Below are 22,949 nucleotides of genomic sequence, written 5' to 3'. Positions count from 1 at the left end.
ACAGGATAGAGATTCTAGAAGCAAAACCTCAATTTCTCAAACAACTCATCTTCAACAAAGCCTCCACCACCCACCACTGGGGAGAGAACCTATTCAGTAAATGGTGCTGGGAAAACTGGATGACCATATGCAGAAGAATGAAACAGGACCCCTATCTATCACCATACACAAAAATCAACTCTAATTGGATCATAAGACCTAAATGTAAAACTCAAACTGTAAGAATCTTAGAAAATGCAGGAGACACCCTTACAGAAATTGGGCCAGGCAACCCCTTCCTTATTAAAAACCCCAAGAGCCCATGCTCTAAGAGTTAAGATAGATAAGTGGTACCTCATCAAACTGAAAAGCTTCTGCAAGCCGGGCTTGGTGGCTCAGCCTGTAATCCCGCGCCTTTGGGAGGCTGATGTGAGTGGATTGCCTGAGCCCGCGGCCTGGGCAGCGAGACCTCATCTCTACAATAAATCAAAAAATCAGCCGGGCGTGGTAGCGCATGCCTGTAATTCCGGCTACTCGGAAGGCTGAGGCGGAAGGATCGCCGGAGCCCAGCAGGTCGAGGCTGCGGTGGCCAGGAGCGGCCACTGCACTCCAGTCTGGATGACAGAGTGAGACTCCAACTCAAAAAAAAGAAAAGAAAAAAGAAAAGCTTCTGCAAAAGAAGCCATCAAGAAAGTGGGGATACAGCCTACAAAATGGGGGGAAAATTGTCAACTATATATCTGACAAAGGCCTAACATCCAGGATCTACAAGGAACTCAAATGTGATGAAAGGAAAAAAACCAACAGCCCTATTAAAAAGTGGGCAGTCAAGCATGATGGCTCAAGCTTGTAATTCCAGCACTTTGGGAGGCCAAGGTGAGAGGATTTCCTGAGCTCATGGGTTTGAGAACAGCTTGGGCAACTTGGCAAGACCTTATCTCCGCAATAAATTAAAAAATTAGCTGGGCATGGTAGCGCAAGTCTATAGTTCTGGCTATTTGGAAGGCTGAGGAGGAAGGATCACCGGAGTCCAGCAGGTCGACGCTGGGGTGGCCGTGAGCATGGCACTGCACTCCAGCCTGGGCGACGGAGTGAGACTCCAAATCAAAAAAAAAAAAAAAAGTAGGCAAAAGATATGAATAGACACTTCTTAAAAGAAGACATAAGAGCAGCTAACAGATACATGAAAAAATGCTCAGTCTCACTCATCATCAAAGAAATGTAAATCAAAACCACACTGAGATACCACCTAACTCCAGTCAGGATGGCCATTAATAACTCAAAAAACAGCAGATCCTGGAGAGGATGTGGAGAAAAGGGAACAATTCTCTACTCTTGGTGGGAGTAAAAACGATTACAACCTCTGTGGAAAATAGTGTGATAGTTTCTAAAAGATTTAGAAATTGACCTTCCATACGACCCAGCAATCCCCCTTCTGGGAATATACCCGGAGGAACACAAATTATTCTACAAAAAAGATAGCTGCGCAGGCATGTTTATTGCATCACTATTTACAATAGCAAAAACATGGAACCAACGGTGCTGCCCATAGAAAGTGGACTGGATAAAAAAAAATGTGGTACATATATGATGAAATATTAGGCAGCTGTAAAGGACAAAATTATGGACTTTGCAGCAACGTGGAGGGATTTAGAGTCTATCATCACTCAGTGATCTATCACAGAAACAAAGAACTGAGTACCACATGTTCTCACTCAAAAGTTAATCTGGAACATTTATCATAATACTACAAGATAGTGATTCGCAGTAGCAGGGCACTGCCAGGGGAGAGGGTGGGGGTTGGCACATAACATCAATAAGGGGACCTGATCCCAAACCAGGTGAAGTTAGGATCAATGGGAGGCCCAAAGTTCCTGGTCACCTGTATGAGGATCACTTTTGTACCTAATTCTGAATTGTACCCCAAATCGTTTAAAAATGTTTTTTAAAGAATGAATTCACACCATTTATGGTATGTTCCATAATTCATTTCCTTAGTCATCCAATGAGAAACAACCCTAGTATTTCTCATGTATATGGCTGGAGTTGAGTAACTACAAACAGATATCAGATATTTCGTCACTGCTTCTCCCTGGATTTAAATGCAAAGGTGCAAAATTCTCTTTCAATGAAGGGTCAGAAGATTCAAATTAGCTTTTTCCTTTAAGCCTGGATTTAGCTAACTCCCTACCCACAGCACTTCCAAATACTGCTTTTGCTATAGTAATTCATAAATTTACATTAGGCCCAGGATTACCTAAGAGCTCTCAATATTTTTTATAAACCTACACATACCTGAGCTTTTTCTTTAGCAATATCAGGACTAACTGAAGGAAATGCTAATGTTACATCTCCTTAATATCACTCAATGAAAATAAAGTTTGGGACAGTTTCTACAGCCTAGAAAGCAGATTAGTTAGACATATCTATGTAAGAATAAAACTACCAAAAGGCAAATCAAAGTTGAAGCTGTTCATGTGACTAAGAAGATAGCTTGATAATCTTCAAAATTCAAAATCTGTAATAAGTTGTTAGGAAAAAATAATCCAAACATTGAATGTTGGTTGAGAGATGGGGAAAAAGAATCTTCTTCCACTTCTGGCAGGAGGGTCAACTGGTACAGTCATCGGGAGAGTCATATGGCAACACCATGGAAAACTGAGTACACACCTAAAGACTTGGGGATTCTCCTTTATGTATAGATCCTGGAGAAACTCTTACCACAGTGTATTAGTTACCTATTGCTGTGTAACAAATTACTCAAAACGGAGTGAATGGCTTCAACAACAACAAACATTTATTATCTCAGAGTTTCTGTGGGTTGGGAATTCAGGAGTGGCTTAATTGGGAATTCTGGCTCAGGGTCTCTCACAAAATTGCAGTCATGATGTCGGCTGGGGCTCTAGTCACCTAAATGTTTTTAAGTTGGGTGGAAAGATCCACTTCTTAGATGCATCAGTCACATGGCTGGTAAGGTGGTGCTACCTACTGGATGCCCCACAGGGCTGCTAGAGTGTTCTCACAACACACTGGTTGGCTTTACCCAGAGCAAGTAATCCAAGATAAGGTGCAAGCAGCAGTGTATTTATGGCTTAGTTTGGGGATTCACATGCTATCACTATGCAGCATCATGTGGGGCACACAGACTAATCCTGACACAATGTGGGAAGGATTATACAAGGGCATGTATACCAGAAGGCAAGGATCATTTGAGGCCATCTTAGAAAGTGGCTTCTATACATAGGTCCATGTATTACAACATTAGCTGCAGAATTATTACTATTTTTTGAGTCAGGTTTTTACTCCGTCACCCAGGCTGGAGTGCAGGGCCACATTCACGACTCACCACAGCTTTCAACGCATGGGCTCAGGTGATGCTTCTGCCTCAGCCTTGCAAGTAGCTTGGACTACAGGTGTTTACCACCATGCCCAGCTAAATTTTTTTGTAGAGGTGAGGTCTCTCTATGTTGCCTAAGCTGGTCTCGAACTCCTGGGCTCAAGCAATCCTCCTGCTTGGCCTCTCAAAGTGCTGGGATTATAGGCGTGAGCCACTGTGTCTGGCCTGCAGAATTATTTGCAGTGACAGGGAGTTGCAGGCAACTTAAGCTTTCATTTCTATAGAAATTAGTATGTAAAATGTGGCATATATGTCTCCGATGGAATCAAAAGCAATGAATCATATTCACATATTCTCTTTTTCAATTCAGAAAAAATAGAAGCAGAAACAAGGAATAAGATTTATATTAATAGCATAATGCAGGTGATATAAGTTTAAAACCATTGTGTGGAATATATATATTTTCACATTGTATAAAGAAACAAACATTGCTAAAGAAACACTTAAAATGTCAACTAGAAAGACATTAAAAGTTGTAGATGGGGGAAGGGAAAGTAGAGAGGACCTGAAGGCAGAAATAAAAAATATGAAGCAAAGGGGAGCTTTGTGAAGAGTGTGACATGAATTGAGGAGAATAATTAATTACCTCAATTAGTTGAGGTTAAATTTTTTTTTTTTTGAGTTGGAGTCTCACTAAGCCACCCAGACTGGAGTAAAGTGGCATGCTCCCGGCCAAAAAACTTTTTTTTTTAGTAGAGTTGTAATGTGGCCCAAGTAAATCTAAGACAGCTTATTGAAGCAAGATTCCTACAGATAAGGTTCTATTCATTACCTTGTTTTCATTTTTTTAGAGTCATATCCTTGTTGAAGGGAAATTTCAGTTCTCTCAAAATACTTCCCTTATTCTCCTTGTTGAAATGAAATTCTTTTTATAGGACATGAATCTCCTTCATTTCAAAAGTGGACATATTTAAAATGCAAATAACCTTGAAACAGGCAGCTCATAAATTAAATTTATAATAAGGAGTAAATGGTGACACTGGATTTCCTTGCTAATGATATGCTTAATTGGAGAAAGCTAAAGGAACAGGATTTGGAATTTCTTAAGGAATATGGTGTGGAGGGAAAGAGAAGGGAGTCAGGAGAGGGATGCATTGAGGTACCAAGACAAATCAGAGCCTTTGTAATTGAGATTAAAATTAGTGCTTGTTACAAATTTTATGTTGGGATTGGAACAAGAAAAAGATCACCTAGCATTTATGATAATTTGCTTTTTTTGAGTTCAAGGTGTACTTATAGACAAATATTCACCTGTTTAATTTTCACTGTGGTTCACAACTCAGTAAATATTTACTGTCTACATATTTCAAATTGATGATTATTTTTTGTGTTTAACAATAGTAGATTGTTTGATCAGTTGTCCTTGGTTGGTCATTACTTGAGTGAAAATCTAAATCGAAATTTGAAAACAGGTCAGTTTTTTTAACATGTAGGACTAAAATGGAGAAGGTACAGGTGAAAGTCTAACTTATCTTAATGAAAGTATGTTGCATATACTTGCAATTATGTGATCACAAAAATTTAGGATAATCTTTTTTTTTTAATTTGAGGAGAACAGTGCTATTGGCTTTATTGAGAATAAGCTGAACCTAGGGCACTGTGAGTGCACAAGTCATTTACGTAACATGTGATCTATGTACGTTCAGTGACAACTGTCACCTACTATGAGTGCAGCCCTTTTGGAATCATGCTCACTAATTCTTGAACAGCTACCTCTCCTGAATCACAATGAAGACACCAGTCCAAAGTAGCCAATATTTACTAAGTTTTCCTTTCTTCAGGGAGATCTTACTTATTTTTAAAAGAAAACTATCACTCTTGAAAAATTGTTTTTGTGTGCGTTTAAGTATTTTCTCATTTATGAGCCTCTTAGACACCAGACGTTGTTATTATCAAGCTCCTTACATACCATCTAATATAAATTAACAAGCATATATGACCGCTAAGGCAACAAAATCCTCATGAAGAAGAATCTCCACGGAGCATCAGCCAGTTCTATAAACACAAAAACCAGACACTTTATTCACAGCGCCACCTTGTTCCCTGCTCCACATGGTATTTTTGATTAAGCACCAGTCCCCTTAAGGCATCACTGCAATATTTGGTTAACAGAAACAAATTTACATAACAACAGCTGATTTTCATATAAGTCTTCAAAAACAATCTAAGGATTCTGAAAATATTCTGTGGCTTAGAAACATTTCAAAGTTAAAAATATTTTCTTCAAATCTTTTCTATTCTCCCTTCACTATTAAAAGCAGTGGACAAGTCAGGCACAGTGGCTCAAGTCTGTAATTCCAGCACTTTGGGAGGCTGAGGTAAGAGGAATGCCTGAGCCCGCGGGTTTGAGACCAGCCTGGGCAACATGGTGAGATCTCGTCTCTACAATAAAATAAAAAAATTAGCTGGATGTGGTAGTGCGTGCCCATAGTTCTGGCTACTTGGAAGGGTGAGGCAGAAGGATCGCTGGAGCCAAGCAGGTTGACGCTGGGGTGGCTGTGAGCGTGCTACTACACTCCAACCTGGTGACGGAATGAGACTCCAACTTAAAAAAAAAAAAAGCAGTGGACGCTATCTCAGGCCCACTTCAGAGGCTATAAGCTCTATGAAGTTGGGACCTGTGTTGTCCACAAATGATTCCCCAGAATCCAGCAGACCCAACAAGTCATTAAACTATTTCTTGAATGCTTGAATTTATATCTCAGTTTTTGTTATTGACAAATGGGATGTGTGGCTACCTACAAAGACACTTCTCATATCAGAACAAGATCTAATGTATTTGTCTATTTTCCTATTGAAAATGTTAAATCAGAAATAAGACAAGGTCCAGGGATGTCTACACACTTGTGAAGCTTAGAAACTCTACAAGTTTAGTCACGTGGCTTAAACTCCCCCTCTTCCACCCAGCCTAACATTCTCTGAACCACACTACTCCACACACTGTTCCTCCTTCAAGCCTCTGTAAAAATAACATTTAAATAAACTGGCTCTTGTAAAAGAATATATTTCCAGGTTCATTAAGAAAAACTAAAAAAATTAGTTTGTAAAAGTCTTTTATTGTATCCGTGCCACACATAGTAGTGAAAAATAACACTCCTAAAAAAAAAAAAAAAAAAAAAAAAAAAAAAGAATGCTACCTTTTCCACAACATTTTATTTTAAATAAAACTTCAAGTACTCTTACATAGGTACAAAAAAAATTCTGATCTATTTGCCTCCAACAGGCCATCACAACACACAGCAGATAAAACACAGTGGTTACAAATGTCTTTTAAATTTATTTCTGAGGCAAGGCAAATGGGAGGGAAATGTTTCTATGAAAAAATACTGTGTGCGTAGGAAATTGTCACAATTTTATTCCACATGGATACAAATGATTATACTTTAATTTAGGCCCTGGTGGCTTAAAATTATATAACAAAATAGAAAAATGGAAAACTAATATCCCCTACACCCTGTTTCAAAGGCAGGCACTACCAAGATTAAGGAGACGCCACAGTGTTGGTAGAGGATAGTTACTGTACAGGCTGTATAGCTATAATCACCTCCAGACGAAAATAAGATGCTACAACCCTCTAAGGCATGAACAGTAATGTCTGCAAACAATATATACACATAATACATATTTAAAACAAGACTTAATATAAACAAGAATGAACAGTATATACATGTCAACTTTTTTTTTCACTGTCTTGAAATACAATTTAACTACACAAGTGATGCAGCAACATATATATATAAATGTACTTGTAACTCTACAGTAAAGTTTATTTTTGGTGCTTTTATATAGCACATCAGTGTAAACAGTTTAACTTGGCTTTGTTTTATATTTTAAAACATTCCTTGTTGTATTTTCAAGATTTAAAGCAATTTTCTAGTTCTTCCTTTTCACAGAAAACGAAGATTCTGGATGTGGTTTAATCATAAATAATTCATAAAATTAAATACATTCACTAAAAAATAAACTACAAAGTAAAAAAATGAAAAATAGATATTTATTGAGAGGGAAAGGAGAACCGTTTCCCACATTAGAGCTCTGGTGTTGAATATTCAGTGCGATTTGATATATTTTAATTGCTATTGCACTATAACACCCTTTCCTTTGAAAACTCTTTGGGTGTGCTTCCCTGTTCTACCTAAATTAGCTGATAAATCACACAAATCAATAAACCAAGGGTCTTGGTTGTTGTAGGAGTGAAGCCTTTAAAAACGGTATCATTCTTCTGATACTTCTTCTGATACTTATTTTAAGGGAGAAAAAAAGTCATTATGTATGTGCCTTGCACGTTTATGTAAATACAGTTCACATTGCTGGTCTCATTTGTCCTTGTTTAAAAGGAAAAAAAAAGAGGGATTATTTTAACTTCAGCTCACTTTGAAAGTATCTGCCCACATTTTTTCAAAATATTTCCTCATACTGTGGCCAGCTCTGCCTATGTCAGAATCATCTTCATTAAATGTTTCACAGTTGTCAAAAACAAGCCTGACATCTAGAGCAAAGGTTTCAAGGTTCGGATACCTGAAAGAAAACACATAATTAGAGATTGCTTTCAAAAGGTGGCTTTGTTTTGTATGCACATGAAGAGCTAATAAAAGGTAAAATAAGTAAAACTGAAAGGAAAAAGAAAAAGACTAGGATAACTGCATTTAAACTAATATAAAATGTACAATACATTTATTTATATTAGAATATCCTTCTTATAAAAAGAAAATTCTTATAAAAAGAAAGTTCTTATAAAAAGAAAATTCCTTATGTTCTGGACCATACTGAATTTAAAGAACAGGCTAAATGAAAAAGCAGGTTCCTCTGAAGATCAAGATCTCAACTAACTTGAATTTCCCACACATCTGATTTCTTGTTTGACCGGTATCACAATTCTGTTACAGGACTTATCTTACTTGACTAGTTTATAACTGTATCACTTGTAGCAACCACATTCAGAAATGCTCAGCTGCAGTAGAAACCTTGCCATTGCTTTCTAAAAAATAACATTTGTCCTGTAGCTTTTACATACATCCCAGGACATGCTGCTCTGTGTTAAATCTTCCCCATTTCCCATTTCTCTTCTCTCTCAAATATGCTCTTCTACTGAAGCACTGGAGTATGATGAACCAAAACAAGCAAAAAGAAAAACAAACCAACAATCACATGCTCCCTCTTTTCCAGTGCTTTTCTGGTGGGATAAGCCCAATTCTTTTTCTTAGAGAAGTGAAAGAGATAAGAAAGGTGAATGGATCTTTCTAAGCTTATTAGTGAGAAAGGAGTTGACCTTTCTAGCCAACTCAAACCAATTCAAGACATTTTGAAACAGGCCTTTTAGAAATTCATATTTTAAATTAATTTTGACCTATGGCAAGCTGGATACTTCTAATCTAACCATTAGAAATACGCCATGAGGCAGTCAAGCTTTGAGAGCCTTAAAAGCAGAATTCTATCTCTTTGATGAAATATCTTATATGGTCTTTCATTCTCTCCTAAAATGCGCAATAATGAAAGAAATAACATTTCTCTGTAATTTGCTCATAAAGAACTAAGTCAGTCTTTATATAATTGTATCCATTTTCCTGTTATTTTGGAAATTATTTACTTATTTTTATGGAGGTGAAGAAATTCACATAACATAAAATCAACCATCTTAAGGTAGACAATTCACTGGCATTTAACAGTTGCAACATTATACTACCCCCCTATTTATTTCCAAAACATTGTTATCATCCTGAAAGCAAACTTCATAATCATTAAGCAGTTACTCCCATATTCCTCCCCAACCCAGCACCTGACAACTACCAATATGCTTCCTGTCTCTATGGATTTACCTATTCTGAACATTTCATCTAAATGTAATCATACAATATGCGTGGGAGTAATTTTCACAAATATCTTTAAGTTACCTTGAGAACAATTTCTCTCCTCAGACTATTCTTTACTATAAGAAAAGGTTAATGATTGGCATTGGATAGACTGGAATTCAGGTGAGAATTATAGGTGAAATAAGCACACTACTCCTATCTGTACCTTTCCTTTATGGAAGGATGAGGCAGCTAATGGAACTCAGAAAGATTCGCTAAAGCCCAGCAGGCTCTTCCTTCTATTCTAAAAATTTTGGCCAACCATGGTGGCTCACACTTGTAATTCTAGCACTTTGGGAGGTCAAGGCAGGAGGACAGCTTGAGCCCAGGAGTTCAAGACCAGCCTGGGCAACATAGCGAGACCTTGTCTCTAAAACAAAAACAAAAACAAAAAACAAACAAACAAAAAATTAGCTAGGTGGTGCACCTGTAGCCCCCAGCTATTCAGGAGGCTGAAGGTGGAAAGACTGCCTTGAGCCCAAGAGGTCGAGGCTGAGTTGAATCGTGATCACGCCGCTGTACCCCAGCTTGGGTGACAGAATGAGACTCCGACTCCAAAAAAAAATTTTTTTTGGTTTAAAAATTTGAAATACTGTTTGTGGTTTTGGTGCCAACTCTTTACTATGCGTTTAATCAAACAACTCAAAGTTAGAGAAGTCTGAATCCACTGGATTTTGCTTCCCACACAGCTGGCATCATAAGTAGGATTACACAGACTGTTTCCTTCTCTCTGCCTCCTCCCTGTCACCCACTCCATACACGAGATCTTATTTTCCAAAGGAGCTCTGATTTTGTAACATTTTTGGTTGTGTTTATTTCTAAGCCTATTTGTTTTAGGAATTTTGAGGTTTAAGTTCATCCTTTATCCATGAATTAGAAGATCATGGAAGTTAAAATCAAGAGGTAATTTAAACACTAGTAAAGAAGTCTTCAAGTGTAACTCCTTGTTTTGGACATGTTAATTAGAAATTGCACTGTGATACCCTCCTACGTATCTGACTATTTTGATAGAGAAAGCAAAAGAACTGTCCGTATCAAGACAACAGCTTTTGCTGTTTGGTTCATATGAGAACTAATTATTTTAATAATTTTAAACATTTCCTAAATTTAGGCAAATCTCTTCTGTAATTAAAACAAAAGACATAAACTTTTGAAAAACTGTTATTTCACCTCCAAAGAAATAAATTAGTAAATCCAGTAAATCATTTGATATATGTAAGAGGGACATTGATGAATAAGTGGCAAGTTCTACTTAACTCTTCTAATTTAAATGTAAATTATGGAGCACAGTGACTTTCACCAAAACAATGTCTAGGAAGAACTAATAATGTACTGTACAAAAATAACAATATAATAAAATATTATAAAATATATTTTATGTGTCTCAGGAGAGCCTCCCAAAGCAAGTAACTTTATTCTGGGAACAGGATTGAAAAGAGAACATGGTAAAGGGGAGCAAATGATAGTTTTCTTCCACATTTAGTAAACAAAATTTTAATATTCTTCAACAACTCATAATAAAGTTTTTATTATTTAAAACTTCCAAAGAACTTCTATTTCTACATTGTCATACTTTGAAAATACTTAAGTCAATTTTTGTTAAATCCACATGAAGTGGTGTCAATATTCCACTGATACTCCAGCTTACATGTTACTTACTTGGGAAGTTCCTTTGATACTTTTTCTTACCCCCTCAGTCTAGGTTCTGTGCATAGGCAAGTTTATCACCATTGTTTTAAAACTTCTTAAATAATTATAATTGTCTTCTCTCACACATTATGCTATTCTAGCCACACACAAACACACACACACACACACGCACCACACACACACACACACACACACACACACACACACACACACACACACACACCCTCTTTCCAAAAGGCAGGGCCTATATATCGTGCTGTTAATTCAAGTATCTTGGCTTACTAGAAGAGTGCTCAGCACATATCAGGTATCCAATAAATATTTATTAAACTGAAATAATTTACTTACTGCCCACTACTTAGTTTCTCTCTAATTGTGGAAAAATCCATAGGCTTCTTAATAACTTTCTTATAACCAGGAACAAGTTTCAAGTTTACAGGAAGTAGAAAAGGCCATGCATCCTCGTGAGTTTCCATTTCAGTCAAAATCATACTACAGAAAATAATGTTTGAAATCAGTATTTATACTTTAGAATTGTCTATTTTTATTTAAAAACTTCTTATAATCTCTCAAGTAAAAATTCATAAATTAATTTACTAATAAAGATGAAGGAATACATTTACATATATCTTAATGTATACAGTATTTACACTTTACATTTTTCTATTTAAGCAAATTGTCAGGGAGCAATGGTTAATATGGTAAAAGACTTCTAAACAAATAAGATGGGATATTATAGTTATATAGTACATGAAAACTGAAGTAATACCTGCACAGAGCTAAGTCCTTGGAGTCATCTTTCTTAGGCTTCTTAACAGAAGTACAACTTTCTTGTTTTGACAAGTTAATAGAAGTATTTTCCTCCATTTTTCTTTTTTTGAGGTCTTTGTTTCCCCTTTTTAGTGAACTACTTGTAGATGCAGAGTCTTCATCTTCAGTATCCCCTGCTAAAGTTACTTTCTTGCCTTTCTTTGACTCAGTCTTTTTTCCTTTGACATGAAGTTTTTTAATTTTTAGAGTTTGACCACTTGCCTTTAATTTAAAAAAAGTAAATGAGGTGTAAGAAAATGACTGTCTGCAGACTTTTTCTTTTCAACTATGAAACTCTGACAGGATAAACAAATAAAAATAATATTAACTCTGATCAAGGAGGTTGATAATTCTATTATTTTCAAAAGAGAGCTGTGAATTTGCTCTCCCATGATATAAGGCTAAAATCTAATAAAGCCTGAACAGTCTATTCATCTTAAGAATTCTTAAAACTTGAAGATGCTGATCTCATGGTAATTCACTGTTGGTACTAAAGAACTTGTCAGCAGTATTCCTTTAGTCTAGGTCAGCAACCAAATGAGTTTAAAGATACAAAAGAATTCTCTTTTGTAGCACAATATAATTAAGAACAAAGGTGAATATAAATAAAAATACAGAGATTATTAATAAGAAACCTGAAGAAGTAATAAAATGCTGGGCCAAAGAATGAAAAAAAAAAAGCTCATGAAGTATCAAATTGAGAAGTCCTTTTAAAGTGATTAGATGCACTAGAACTGATTCCTTTTCTGGATAAAGAATAAATGGTATTTTCAATAAGCAGAGAGTTGCACAAACTGTGGTTCCTAGGTGTGAACAAAGCAGTGTGAAAGATGGGGGAAAATATGTCTGTTTTTGAGGAAAACAATAGAAAGAAATGGGATAAAGGACATTATATTTGAAATCAAAGGATATGAATTCCAGTTATGGCTCTGCTACTAACTATGAAACTTTGGGAAAAACATATCTGTGAGGCTGTATTCTCATATGTAAAACAAGACAGATAAACCATATTTTGCTAATGTCTTTCTAGATCTAGAATTAAATGAAAAAAAAAAAATCTCCACTTGGCCTTGTGCAGTATAATCACAAACAGCAGGCAGCACATCGATGAGACAATGAGGGTCCTCTACCTTGAATTTAGAGACAGAGAAATAAATCTGTCTTTTGAGAGTTAAATGTTACAATAAATGTAATAGATCACAAAAGAGAGATATGTAAAGTTACTAGTAATATATGTTTTTTTTTATTTTCCCAAATATGCAGTATATACTAAACTCTTTTAGAAAATGACTTCTCCTTTAACCAGACTGTTAAGAAATTCTAGTCCAGCAGCAATTTAAAGTGGGCTATATTCTTAAAATTCACTGAAAACATTTCTTCGGAGTATTTTATAATGATTTCTTTGAGGAGCTCATGACCCCTGGCACTTCAGGACCTCTGCATTTATTAAAAAATGCTCTTGGTTTGGTGTGGTGGCTCATACCTGGCATCCCTACAATTTGGGAGGCTGAGGTGGGAAGACTGCTTGAGCCCAGGAGTTTGAGACCAGCCAAACAACATAGCAAGACCTTGTCTCACACACACACCAAAAAAATCCAATGAATAAAAAATAAAATTAAAAATTTAAAAAACAAAAAATTAGCTGAGCATGGTGATGCACATCTGTAGTCCCAGCTACTTGGGAGGCTGAGGTGAAAGGATTGCCTAAGCCCAGAAGGTTGAGGCTGCAGTGAGCTGTGATTGTGCCACTGTTACCCAGGGACAGCAGTTAAAATTATTTGGTTCTCTATTGGCAGGTTAACAGTATAGTTAAGAAGTCGGGTGCGGTGGCTCAAGCCTGTAATCCCAGCACTTTGGGAGGCTGAGGTGCTCAGAGGATTGCCTGAGCTCGGGTTTGAGAGCAGCCTGGACAATTTGGCGAGAATGCATCTCTACAACAAATCAAAAAATAAGCTGGGCATGATAGCGTGCACCTGTAGTTCCAGCTACTCAGAAGACTGAGGCAAAAGGATCACCTGAGCCCAGCAGGTCGAGGTTGCGGTGGCTGTAAGCACGGCACTGCACTCCAGCCTGGGTGACAAGAGTGAGACTCCAATTCAAAAAAAACCAAACAAACCAAAAAACAAAGTATAGTTAAGGAGGTATTTTAACTGACTAAATAAGACAAACCATAAATCCAATACTTTTCCCACACCATATCAAAGAATCGCTACTCCCGTCACTAACTGAAAGAATGTTTTACTCATTCTCTTCTCCATTTAGTTCAATACTTTTTATTCATTAAAATTGAATTATTTTGAGTTTTCATATTACCCTGGGTTTTTAGCACTCTGAAGTCATTAAAAGAGAAACATAATGCTTAATATAATAAAGAAATATACATGTATATACACACGTCTTTTTGATTCTGTGATCCTATAATTACATACACACATATATTAATATATACACACAGAGTAAAAACAGTTAATCAGGATGATGTATGCAGAAAAAGGTCACTTGAGAGCAAGATGTATAAATATTTGTAAATAACTATGAATTAACTGGAAAGATAAAAACCTTAACTTGTCTTTCTATGTCAAAATCAAATGTTTAGAATTGTTTTTATTAAGGAAACATAACATCTAGTTCACTACATTTAAAAAAGAACAAAAAAAAAGTAGAGGTTTAAAAAGCTGCATTCACCCAGAAGGACTTGGATGTGATCATAGATCTTATGCTTCCAAGTCAATTTTTGAATGACAGGTAGCTAGAATTCTAATTTAAGCAAATTTACTGAAAACAAAATCTCCAATGGCCTACCAGGTAGTACCCCCAAGACTTAAAGCATTTATTTGTCAGTAATTCATAAAGTATTAGAGAAATTTTCTATAACATGACAGTTATGAAGCTAAAAGATAATTTAGGTACAATCGGTGAAGATTACTTTTGAACAATATTTAGCTATATGTGACAAAAGTGATCAAGTAATGATAAATCAAAAAGTGATTACTAGGGACTGTGATGCCATGCAAGACCCCTTGTTACTTTGCAAAATGTAGTCTAAAATATGACAGTATTACAATAAACATTTTCACAGAACTCAAAAGTTATAAAAACTCTCACATGCATGACAAATTCCCACAAAGGAGATAGTAACCCATTTTATAGAAAACAACCCAGAAGCTAAGAAAGCACTCCAATGTTTACGATATCAGGGAGGAGAGGAAAAATCAGCAAAGGAGACTGAGAAGAAGTAAAGGCAGGAAGAAAACTAGGTGAATATGGTATCCTAGAGGTCAAGTGAAAAACAATGTTTTGAGAAGGAGGGAGGGTTCAACTCTATCAAATGTAACTGACAGGTCAGACAAGGTTAGCACTGAGCACTCACTGACCTTGGAGTGAGAAATATAAAAGTCATTTGTGACCATGATAAGGGCAATTTTCAGGAAGCCATGAAGGTAAAAATTTAACTAGAGCTAGAGCGAATCAGAGCAGAGAAATTAGAACCAGAACAACAAATTTTTTAAGAGTTTTTCTGTACAGTAAATGGAAGAAGAGAAATGGGGGAACTGGATCAAGGAAGTAAGGACAGAAGAAGGTTTTTATTTGCTTTTCTTAAGATGGAAGGTATAGTACCATGCCAGTAGACTGAAGAGAGAACCCACTGGAAAAGGAGAAATTCATGATGCTTGAGAAAGGAGAACTGTTGCAGTAATGTTCCCAAGGAGGTGAGAGGGGATGGGATCTGAGACCCAGTGGGGTAACTGGCTTAGGAGAGACTGTAAAGGATGTGAGCTCAGACACAGAAAGATGGTATACAGGGTGGTAAAATATTGTGATATTTTCTTCTGATGGCTTCCAATTTTTCAGTGGAATGACAAGTATGCTGAGAATGAAGACAGAGAAAGAACGAGTTAAAACATCATTAAAAGTCCTCAACATGCCTTGAATGTAAAGGACTGGGTGTTTTCCACAGCTGCATTCAGATACAAAGAAAGGTAAAAGTGTTGAAGAAAATAGAGAGTTGGATTAACCAGAATGATAATTTTACAAAGTGAGAGAGGCAAAGGACCTAATGGTGGATACAATGATTATGATAATGGCATAATGACACACTGTAAGTAAGATCAATTAGGAGGAAAGAGGCCATGAAGGGGGAGAGCAACAGTGAAAAATCTTGAGATAAATGAATTGATGATCCTGGTGAGAGCAAAGGATTGCTGGAGTTGAAGTGCTTGAGGGGGTAGACTGGAAGGAAAGGGGGTGATGGACAGATGGATGCTTGAAATGAGTTTACAGAGAGGCAGTACTTAATAGTAACCATTAGGTCAAGAGATTAAACATGAGAGAGAGTGACTGAGGTAGGAATCGCGTAGGAAAGTCTCTGGCCTTGAATACACGCTGATCCTTTCACATTCTTACTTCTGACAACTCCAAAACCCATTTCCTTCTGTTTTATTACATTGCATCTCTATTAATCAATATGACAGCTCTCAGATTTCTATTTTAAATGTGACTGGAAAATGACTTAAAATACACACACTATCATATAACCTAGCAATTCTACTCCTAGGTATATACCCAAGAGAACTGAAAGCTTAAGTTCATACAAAAACTTGCACATGACTGTTCATAGCAGCATTACTCAGAATAGTCAGAAGGTAGAAACAACCCAGATGTCCATCAACTGATGAACGAATAAACAAAATGTGGTATTTCATAAAATGAAATACTATTTGAATATAGAAAGGAAGTACTGAAATATGCTAGAACACGGATGAACCTTGAAAACACTTTGCTAAGTGAAAGAAGTCAGAGCCAACAAGTCACATGTTGTATGATTCAGTTTGTGTGTAATGACCAAAACAGACAAATCCATAGAGCAAAGGTAGATTAGTGGTTGCCAGAGGCTGGAAGGGATGGGTATTAATTGCGAATGATCCTTTTTGAGGTCATAAAAATGTTTAAGAATTAGATAATGGTGATGGCTGCAAAATTATGTGAAAAAATATGTTATTTAAAAAAATTTTTGAGTCAGGGTCTTAATCTGTCAACCAGGTTAGAGTGCACTGGCTTGATCACAGCTCACTGAAGCCTCAAATTCCTCAAGTGATACTCCTGCCTCAGCCTGCTAAGTAGCTGGGACTATAAGTGTGCACAGCTATACCAGTTAATTCTTCTACTTTTTGTGAGACAAAGTCTTGCTATGTTGCCTGTGCTGGTCTTGAACTCCTGGGCTCAAGCAATCCTCCCACTTCAACCTCTCACAGTGTTGGGATTACAGGCGTGAGCCACAGTGTCCAGCGATTATGTGACTATATTAAAAACCACTGAATTGTTAAAAAGGTGAATTTTATAGTATGTAAGTTATATCTCAAAAAAGCCTCCACAAAACTCTGCATTTCGATCTGTTCATTAAGAAGTTTAGGCCGGTGTAGTGGCGCAAGCCTGTAATCCCAGCACTGTGGGAGGCCAAGGCGAGAGGATTGCCTCAGCTCAGGGGTTCAAGACCAGTCTGGGCAATTTGGTAAGACCTCATCTCTCCAATAAAACAAAAAGTAAGCTGGGCGTGGTAGTAATCGCCTGTAGTTCCAGCTACTTGGAAGGCTGAGGTGGAAGGATCCCCTGAGCCCAGCAGGTCGAGGCTGCGGTGGCCGTGAGCGTGCCACTGGACTCCAGTCGAGGTGACAGAGTGAGACTTCAACTTAAAAAAAGGTGAGTTAAAAGAAGAAGTTTGGTTTTAGATCAGTCTTACCTTAGCAATGCAAGCAGGACAAAACCAGTCTCCATCTGGAATAGTTGTAATCTTAGGCCTATGGCAATAAGTATGGCAGCCTTTGTCACAGCCATCACAAAGGAGAAGCAGTTCTTCATTGTCCCCCTTTCGACAGATTTGGCAGTACTATAATACATGAAAAATCATTTTAAGTTAACCATCTGCCATGAATAATAGTTATTGGGATGTTACACACACCATAATTCCTAATTTATATTAGTAATGAACATTCCGCTTGCTAACAAATATACAGTAGCCATACACATCTATGTATCTCATTACACAGATATGGACCACATGACAGGTGAGCAGTTCTATTGGGGTAAATGCACATTTCAGATACACTGCAAAGAACAAAGCTAGAGGCTGAATGCCTGCACACACTTCAGAAGCATGTACACATTAACATATGAAATATTTAACATGACATTAGAGCACATAAAGCAATGAATAGCTTTAATACATGGTGTTTTTAAAAATGTGCTTCATCTTTTGCTTATCTTAGCATCCTCATGATATCCTGAGAAAGAAATAAGAGTTAGAGTAATTTTTAAGATCAAAATTATGAAACTTGTATTTGTATCATAATTGTATATGATAAAAAGATATCCCTAGATTTTGACTAAATTATCCATCTATGTTTTGTGATTGAAAATGTGTCCAAAGCAGAAAACTTTGAAAATCAACCCAAATCAAACGTGTCACAAGTGCAGAAAACAGATCCTAAAAAAGCTAAGAAAAAAATAGACACAAATTTAAAAATTTAAGAGGTCATGATTTATTTTCTAGAACTAAAAATAATATTATTTCTTTTCTATTAAAGAATTTCTAATATTGTTGAAAACTTTATATCTGCAAAGAGAAGATTTTTTTTCCCCATGCATACATATTTTGTATAACAAGTTTTACAAAGGAAAGAAGAAAAGTTAGACAAGTAAAAACTTTCAAGATGGCTTTAAAAAATGGTAAGTACTAACATTGTTTTTTGAAATCGAGTTCATATTATAGTCACGGTTAGAAAATGTCTTGTAATCAATATTTTAAAAAATGAAAATATTTACACTGGAAGTCATTTATAGTAATTTAACGTTAGGTATTTACATACTCTTAAAAACAAAACAACTTAAATGTTCAAACTTACTTTGTTTAATTTTCAATACAACTTTATACCTTAGTCTTGGAAAACCTAAAATAGTCCTATTATGTCTCTATATGTATACCAATGATAGTTTTGGAATCTTATCAAAACAGCAGATACACTCTACTCAAGTGGACAAATGCCTATCAAATATAAGTTAAGTATTATATCTTTAATACTGAAATTGGCATGTATAGCAAGAACAAAAGAGGCAATAAGTATCTACCATATGACCTTTCCTAATACTACGTCACTAAACACCTTAAGATGGTGTTAAATTATTTCTCCAAATTTCAGTTATATCTTTAAAACTTCTGTGAAAATATTAACTGAGAAATAACATTTGGAAGGTTATATTTAAGTCTCTAAAACAACAAAATTTTAAAATCAGATTCATGAACATATGTAAATTCTCACTGTTTTCTACAATAGATTGCTAAAAATACCTCAAAGTCTGTCTTACATCTCTCATTTAATAACTTAAAATTATTTTGATGCTTTAAAGAAAGGGTGACAGATATCAAAACTCATAACAATTTGAAAAATCACAGTAACAGCTCACAATATATTAGAGCAAATGTATTGATATTTGGTCTTAATTCCTTTGTTACTATAGTCCAAAGTTGTGGATGTTGCCTACTAACATTAACAACAACATAAAGCATAGTGTGGGCAGAGAATTACCTAGAGGCAAATCATGACAGTTCCTTTCTTTTGATAAGCTTGGTCTTTAGTCAACAGTGTATTTCTTTTTTTTTTTGAGTCAGAGTCTCACTCTGTGGCCCAGGCTGCAGGGCAGTGGCAGGCTCACAGCCACCACAGCCTCGACCTACTGGGCTCAGGAGATCCTTCTGTCTCAGCCTTCCAAATAGCTGGAATCACAGGCAAGTACCACCATGCCCAGCTAATTTTTTGATTTAGTGTAGAGATGAGGTCTCACCAAGTTGCCCAGGCTGTCTCGAACCCCTGGGGTCAGACAATCCTCTCACCTCCCCCTCCCAAAGTGTTGGGATTATAGGCATGAGCCACTGCACCCGGCCCAAGAGTGTATTTCTAATGATATTGAGTACTCTAATGCTTTGTTAGGACTTATCAAACACACTGTTACATCTCTGTTTTGTTTTTTTTTGAAGTCTCACTGTTGTCCAAGCTGGAGTGCAGTGACCTGCTAGGAGCCTCAGGTGATCCTCGTACCTCAGCCTTCCATGTAGCTGGAACTATAGGCATGTGCTACAACACCCGGCTAATTTTTGATTTACTGTTGAGATGAGTTCTTGTCAAGTTGCCTAGGCTAATCTCAAATATGTCTCTTATAAAAGGTTATGAAGTGCTTCTTAATCTTTGCATGTGAAACTCTGCATTCTTTTCAAGGTAGTTTCATGGCAAATAATGTGTTATCAAATATTTAAAAAAAGAAATGAAGGTCGTGAGAGATGGAGTTAAATGAGAAATGTATATTAATATCATGAGGAAGGTTAATGAATTTGCAAGAACTGAAAGCTCTGGATTGCAGAAATTAAGTATACTAATATAAAAGCAGGTTTTTTTGTCTTTTTAATTGAGATAGGGTCTTGTTCTGTCACCCAGACTGGAGTGCAATGGTGTCATAGCTCATGGCAGCCTCAAACCTTTGGGCTCAAGCAATTCTCTCATCTCATACTCTGAGTAGCCAGGACTATGGGTGCATGTCATCATGCCCAGCTAATCTTTAAAACTGTCTCTAAAGATGGGGTCTCACTATGGTGCCCAGACTGGTCTCAAACTCCTCTCTTCAAGTGATCATCCCACTTCAGTCTCCCAAAGTGTTAGAATTACAGGTGTGAGCTACCATGCTTGGCTCAAAAGCATGTTTTGATACAAGTTTTAGATTTCTGTGTATAAGTTTCTAACAAAACTGACCACACTGTGATAATTGCTTTGATGTATTTAAGAAAAAAAAATGCAAATTTCATCTTGATATAGGAACTCTATCTTTAAAAAAATGATTTAGAGACAGGGTTCTGTTAAGATGCCCAGGCTGGAATGCAGTGTTTATTCACAGGCACAATTACAGCACAATTATAGCCTTGAACTCCTGGGCTCAAGTGATCATCTTGCCTTGGTCTCCTGAGTAGCTGGGATGACAGGCATGTGCCACCACGCTCAGCAAGAACTCAATCTTTTTTGGTCATTATGGCTCAGATTTCACCAAATATATTTGTCTAAAGAGACTTGAAATTTACTTTAGTGATAATTTTTAGAAGAAAAAATATTTGTATCTGGCAAAAATGCTATCAAATGAACTGAACAATACCTTAAAAACTTACAGTAAGCTCTAATCTGAATTGAGAAAGACCTAAATTTGAGCATACTGTAAAAACTGCAGATTAATGATTCCATAGTTATTTTAGGAAGAATTGAAAAATCATAGAAGAAACCAAATTTATTTGTATGGAATTCAGATATTATCATATATATGACATTATATAATAATAAATTATAATGTATTTGAGTAGTCTAAGCATGGAGGTAAAAGTGAAGGAAAGAATGCTAAGTTATTTAAGGATCACTTCTTTTCTTCAGAGGAGTGACTATTTGTAGTAAAGGAGTTTCACACTTAGCCATTCATGAAAACAAATCTCCAATGTTTAAAGCTAGCTTGTAATTCAAAAGTAAATGCTAAAGTGATTCACAAATGTCTACATGCAATAGATACTTCAATATATCATATATAAAAGGCAAGAGGGATGCTTGTACATGATTTAAAATAAATATCTCTCTGGAAAAATATGAAGTATAACTCTTATTTTGAACACATAGCATTTTGGTGTCTGGCACAAAGTAGAAGCTAACTATATGATAATAACTAATTGGGCTTGTACAAAGCAGGTGAGAAACCCGTTTTAATTGGCAGAGGAAAGACTAAAATATCTGCTCTTCATGTCAGTCACATACATCTGATGCCAAACATAGTATCTGTGCATAAGAGATCTCTGCTTATATTGTATTTACTTATCTAAGTACTTCTTAGCATTACAAAATAAAAACTGATAGAAAATGCAATAATATAGCAGGCGATGTTAGCAAAGGGAATGTTTACAAGAATGAAAGGCATTTCAAAATATTTAGATTAACAACTATTATGCTGACAGAATATAGGAGACAACTTTAATTAGAGTTATAAACAATATTCAAAGGAGACAGAAGCAAGATTTTTAAAAAAATGAAAGATAACACATTTGGTAGTTTCCTTCAAAAAGCTCAAAATAAGGAAGAAAGTATTAAACTATTCAGTTTTTAAGAATGAGACAAACTCTCAAGTACAGCATACATTATTGTGACAGGAGGTAAGGTTTAATTAAGAAAGATCTGGAGGTTGGAAAAAAACAGGACAAAGTAAATTAGTTATAGTATTTCTTAAATAAAAACACTTACAACTTTCATAATTGATTTTTCCCATGCTATTGATTTCTGTAACTGCTGAATGCACAGAGCTACCTGTGCAGCACTGCGAGCTTCTGATAATGCCCTTCTCCATACCCTGAGCCCTGGAGCAATATCCTCTTCAATTCTGCATTGAAATATAGAAAAATTAAGTAGGTCATGTCCACACTTACGGTTACTGAATGTGAAACAATCATCACACTGAAAGCCAAGCAATGACAAAAACATGTAACAGCCAGTAAGTATAAGGTTTAAGCAACTAAATTTGATGTAGTGCACAGACTGTGGCGACGTGCCTCAAAGCTTAGTCACAACCAGGTAAATGTAAGATCACTTTGCAGGATTATCAATGCACATAACAAAAAAAAATGTTTTTACAAAGCATCATGCAAATAGCATGATCCATATGGATCACAGACATACAAGAAGATACATAGATAACAGGCAATAGAAAATAGGCTCCAATTAGCAAAGAAGCACAATAATTTTTCAAGTTAATCTCAATAACCTACCCGTCACCATCACCACTAATGGATGGTGCAGGAGCAGGGACAGTAACTGTGCCCACATTATCCAGTTTGATCTGAATGGTGGTACTTAAGGGGCTCTTCAGATACCTTCTTTCAATGTTCCGCTCCAAATCAGCCAGCCTGGTTACAGCTATATCTAGGGGGTTGTCACTCTTCCGTTCCAGTGCATGTGCACTGCTTTCTTCTTCACCAGTAAATTCTCCATCATGCTCCTTGCACAATTTAGTAAATGACTTGTGTTCAAAATATACCAAGTCCTCCCTTTCTGATGCAGGCTCTGGACACATCCAACCCTATATATCAAAGAGAATCGTATTATTATGGTTTCCTCTTAAAATACCAGATGGATGAATTACCTTAAAACACAGCAGTGGACATCGACAGATCACAAGGGTCTTTACTAAAAGCTTTTAAC

General features: G+C 36.3%; 1 protein-coding gene across 2 annotated transcripts in view; it reads right to left on the bottom strand.

The window, feature by feature from the left end:
• Positions 1 to 6,412: 6,412 nt before the first annotated feature.
• The window catches only part of BAZ2B (bromodomain adjacent to zinc finger domain 2B), a 406,036-nt gene continuing 389,499 nt past the window's right edge, over positions 6,413 to 22,949 (bottom strand). The window contains exons 35-40 of one of the 2 annotated variants that reach the window (XM_021716325.1): positions 22,517 to 22,827; positions 21,996 to 22,131; positions 17,423 to 17,569; positions 11,645 to 11,907; positions 11,224 to 11,367; positions 6,413 to 7,894 (exon numbers count right to left, since the gene is read on the bottom strand). In XM_021716325.1, coding sequence (XP_021572000.1) covers positions 7,741 to 7,894; positions 11,224 to 11,367; positions 11,645 to 11,907; positions 17,423 to 17,569; positions 21,996 to 22,131; positions 22,517 to 22,827 — 1,155 coding nt within the window. In that variant the 3' untranslated portion in view covers positions 6,413 to 7,740. The remainder of the gene's footprint in view (positions 7,895 to 11,223; positions 11,368 to 11,644; positions 11,908 to 17,422; positions 17,570 to 21,995; positions 22,132 to 22,516; positions 22,828 to 22,949) is intronic. The other variant, XM_021716326.1, reaches the window with a different exon arrangement.

The sequence above is a fragment of the Carlito syrichta genome, unplaced genomic scaffold (genome assembly GCF_000164805.1).
Source record: "Carlito syrichta isolate Samal-C Ts95f unplaced genomic scaffold, Tarsius_syrichta-2.0.1 Scaffold308699, whole genome shotgun sequence".
Classification (NCBI taxonomy): Eukaryota; Metazoa; Chordata; class Mammalia; order Primates; family Tarsiidae; genus Carlito; species Carlito syrichta.
This window is presented reverse-complemented; position numbering and strand designations above follow the sequence as displayed.